The sequence below is a fragment of the Aplysia californica genome, unplaced genomic scaffold (assembly GCF_000002075.1).
Source record: "Aplysia californica isolate F4 #8 unplaced genomic scaffold, AplCal3.0 scaffold00117, whole genome shotgun sequence".
Taxonomy (NCBI): Eukaryota; Metazoa; Mollusca; class Gastropoda; order Aplysiida; family Aplysiidae; genus Aplysia; species Aplysia californica.
Genome location: NW_004797387.1, coordinates 730,741 through 733,493, shown reverse-complemented (window position 1 = coordinate 733,493; position 2,753 = coordinate 730,741). Strand labels below are relative to the sequence as shown.

Sequence of the window (2,753 nt, the reverse complement as noted above, 5' to 3'; positions counted from 1 at the left end):
ACCCCCCCCCCCTTGCCTTGGCCCCTTTTCCCTGACCTCTCACCCCTTTCACTTTCACAAACAGAGACGTGCCTGATGAGCTCAAACAGAAGATCAAAGAGAGATTCCATAGAGACTTCCTCCTGTTTGGATACGATCCCAAACCACCTGGCTGAAGGTAGCTAAATCTACCTACTGAACAAGAGTCTTGCCTGGAATCATGATTGCGCCTTTGTTGTATTGTACGCCGTGAGAGTGAGGTGTTTCTTTGAAGAGTTGTCTGTTAGATTGTTCGCGCCTGTGCAGTGAATCTGTTTGATGGTAACGAATAAAAGTTAACAATTACTGATGTTCTATTTAAGTGTTAGATTGGTGAGTGGAGTGAGGCAAGACAAAGCATTGGTCAGAATGTAAAAGGATGATTTGGAAGAATTTTCTGCGGAGTCCAATGCCAAGTCAATGGCAGTGGCCTCCGCTGAAAAAAATGGAGGCTTCGGGGGGGGGGGAGGGGGGAGGGGGGAGCATTTATGCTGCCTTCTTTTTCTTTAGGGCGTACGGCATCATCACACACCCCAGAGAACCAGACCTTATTTTCCGTGGTTTTGGCGATGGTTTTGACGTGTCTTTGTGGCACATTTCTAGAATCGTTTCGTGAAATTAGTTGTAGTTGAAGTCCAAAGTGTGGTTCAATATGTGCCGTTTTGAGCAGTGCACTGCTAGCAGGGAGCTGTAAAATATATCCTCGCATTTACTACCGCTCAATGCTAGCAGTGATTTCGTCATTTCTAAATTCAGCATACCCGATATTTCCCGCCAAACCTCGCCAAGGTATCTCGATCAGCTCAAGACAGCTGAAGACAGCCCCTACGTTCTCCTCTTGAACCAGTTCAACAAAACAAAAACAAAACAAACGTGGTCTAAAATGGTAGAGAATGTCTCTGGGCTCATTCTAAAATATGATTTAAAGCGCTCTTCCTATCCATTTAAGTCAAGAAACAGGTGATGAAATTCTCCGCACGTGTCTCTTTTGGCATTACTGGGACGATCCCAGTATTCTTTCTCGCCATCAAATGCAAGAGACTGTGTCAATAGTGATCAAGTGTCCATCACATGCATCAAACATATTTTACGGACCACCATGTTATGAACTGTCTCCGATACAAGCAGCGAGCTAGCAGAGAGAGAGAGAGAGCTAGTACACAATGCTTTTCTACTGCTTTTGGTGAGAACTGAGAACACATGCAAGCTGACTGATAGTGAGCAGTGGTGGAGCAGCCGGCGAGCTGGTTGCAACTGGACAGCTTGCTAAAACAGCTTTTGGTGCGGACACTCGAGCCTACTGCTAGAACTGCTCTTAGCGGCTCGGCTCAACTACTGCGCAGCTACTGCTTTTGGCGCGGACAAACCCTAAGAGACGAGACACCCAAAAAGGTATAAACGGCGGATAAAAGTAAAGTAAAGAAAATATATGTGAATGTTCCTTGATGTGAGTAAAAGAATAAAGATGGAAGTGAAATTTTTAAAATAATAAAAAAAATATTTTAAGATACATGTATATGAAATATTAACGCAATTTTCAGATTGCCACGCAATGATACGATCGTCAAAAGGCGCGGAACATGTGTCATGTATGATTGTATGTATGTGTGTATGTATGTGTGTATATATGTGTGTATGTATGTATCTGTGATTGTGTGTGTATGTACAGTCGAACCTGTCTAAGACGGAATCGCAAGGGAACGGGGGGGGAAATTCCGTCTTAGACATTTTCCGCCTTAGACAGGGGAATTTAGGGGGGGGGGGGGTCAAAGGCTCAGCCGGTGGGATCAAGGATCGCTTGTCCGATCGGCAAGCAGTGGTCAAAACTTCACACCTCTCAGCTGCTATCCTGTCCGACAATGACATGCGTCAGTCTACGTATCCAATTACCACCAGTGCTTGCTTTTCACAGGACCACTGTTTGACCTATTAAAAACAGAAAGGTTTGAACATCTTATTTGCTTCCACCCTTAGCCCCACCCACCAATGCCACCCCTCAGTGCCATCGTTGTAACAACAACGATTCGAGGAACTCTTTTCTGGGCTGGTCGTACGATCACGGCGGCAGGCATTGGTCAATCTAATTTCACACCTCTGGCTTCTGGCTACCAAGGAAAGTTTCCGTAGTGGCTCGCTACTCGAGCACTCTCAAGGGAAGTCGTGAGATTTCACACCCACACCACACTGACCATCTGCATCGCTCAGGGCTCACATGATGGTGTAACATCTACCCCCAAATTGCCCCCCTACTCCTCTTCCTCGCCCAGCGGCATGGCCATGGCGTTAGGCTAAGTTCAGAGCCGGCGGAACCAAACTTGCGAGTTTCGTTTCAAATCAGGGCTGAGTGGGCTAAGCATTTTCCGTCTTAGTCACGTGAAACCCTCGGAAGGGAGCGGATTTTTCTTTCCGTTTCCGCGTTGGACAGGTTTCGTTTTATACAGGTAATTAAAGAGAAATATATCAAGGGGGGAGCGGGTAGATTTCGTTAAGACAGGTTTCCGTTTTACATAGGTTTCCGTTAAGGCAGGTTCGACTGTATGTATGTATGTCTCTGTGTGTTGTGTATGTGTGTGTGTGTTTGTGTGTGTGTGTGTGTGTGTGTTTTGTGTGTGTGTGTGTGTTTGTGTGTGTGTGTGTGTAAAGACAGTTTGTAATATGGTCAAAATATTGTTATCTTATAAATTGAGAAGGTACGAAACTATCTCTCTCTCTCTCTCTCTCTCTCTCTCTCTCTC

The 2,753-nt window shown here is 45.5% G+C and overlaps 1 protein-coding gene across 1 annotated transcript in view; it reads left to right on the top strand.

Moving 5' to 3' along the window:
• Positions 1-328, top strand: part of LOC118477513 — a 3,715-nt gene extending 3,387 nt beyond the window's left edge. Inside the window, exon 3 of the mRNA XM_035969114.1 lies at positions 65-328. Within this exon, the coding sequence (XP_035825007.1) occupies positions 65-155 (91 nt within the window). The 3' untranslated portion in view covers positions 156-328. The remainder of the gene's footprint in view (positions 1-64) is intronic.
• Positions 329-2,753: the final 2,425 nt, after the last annotated feature.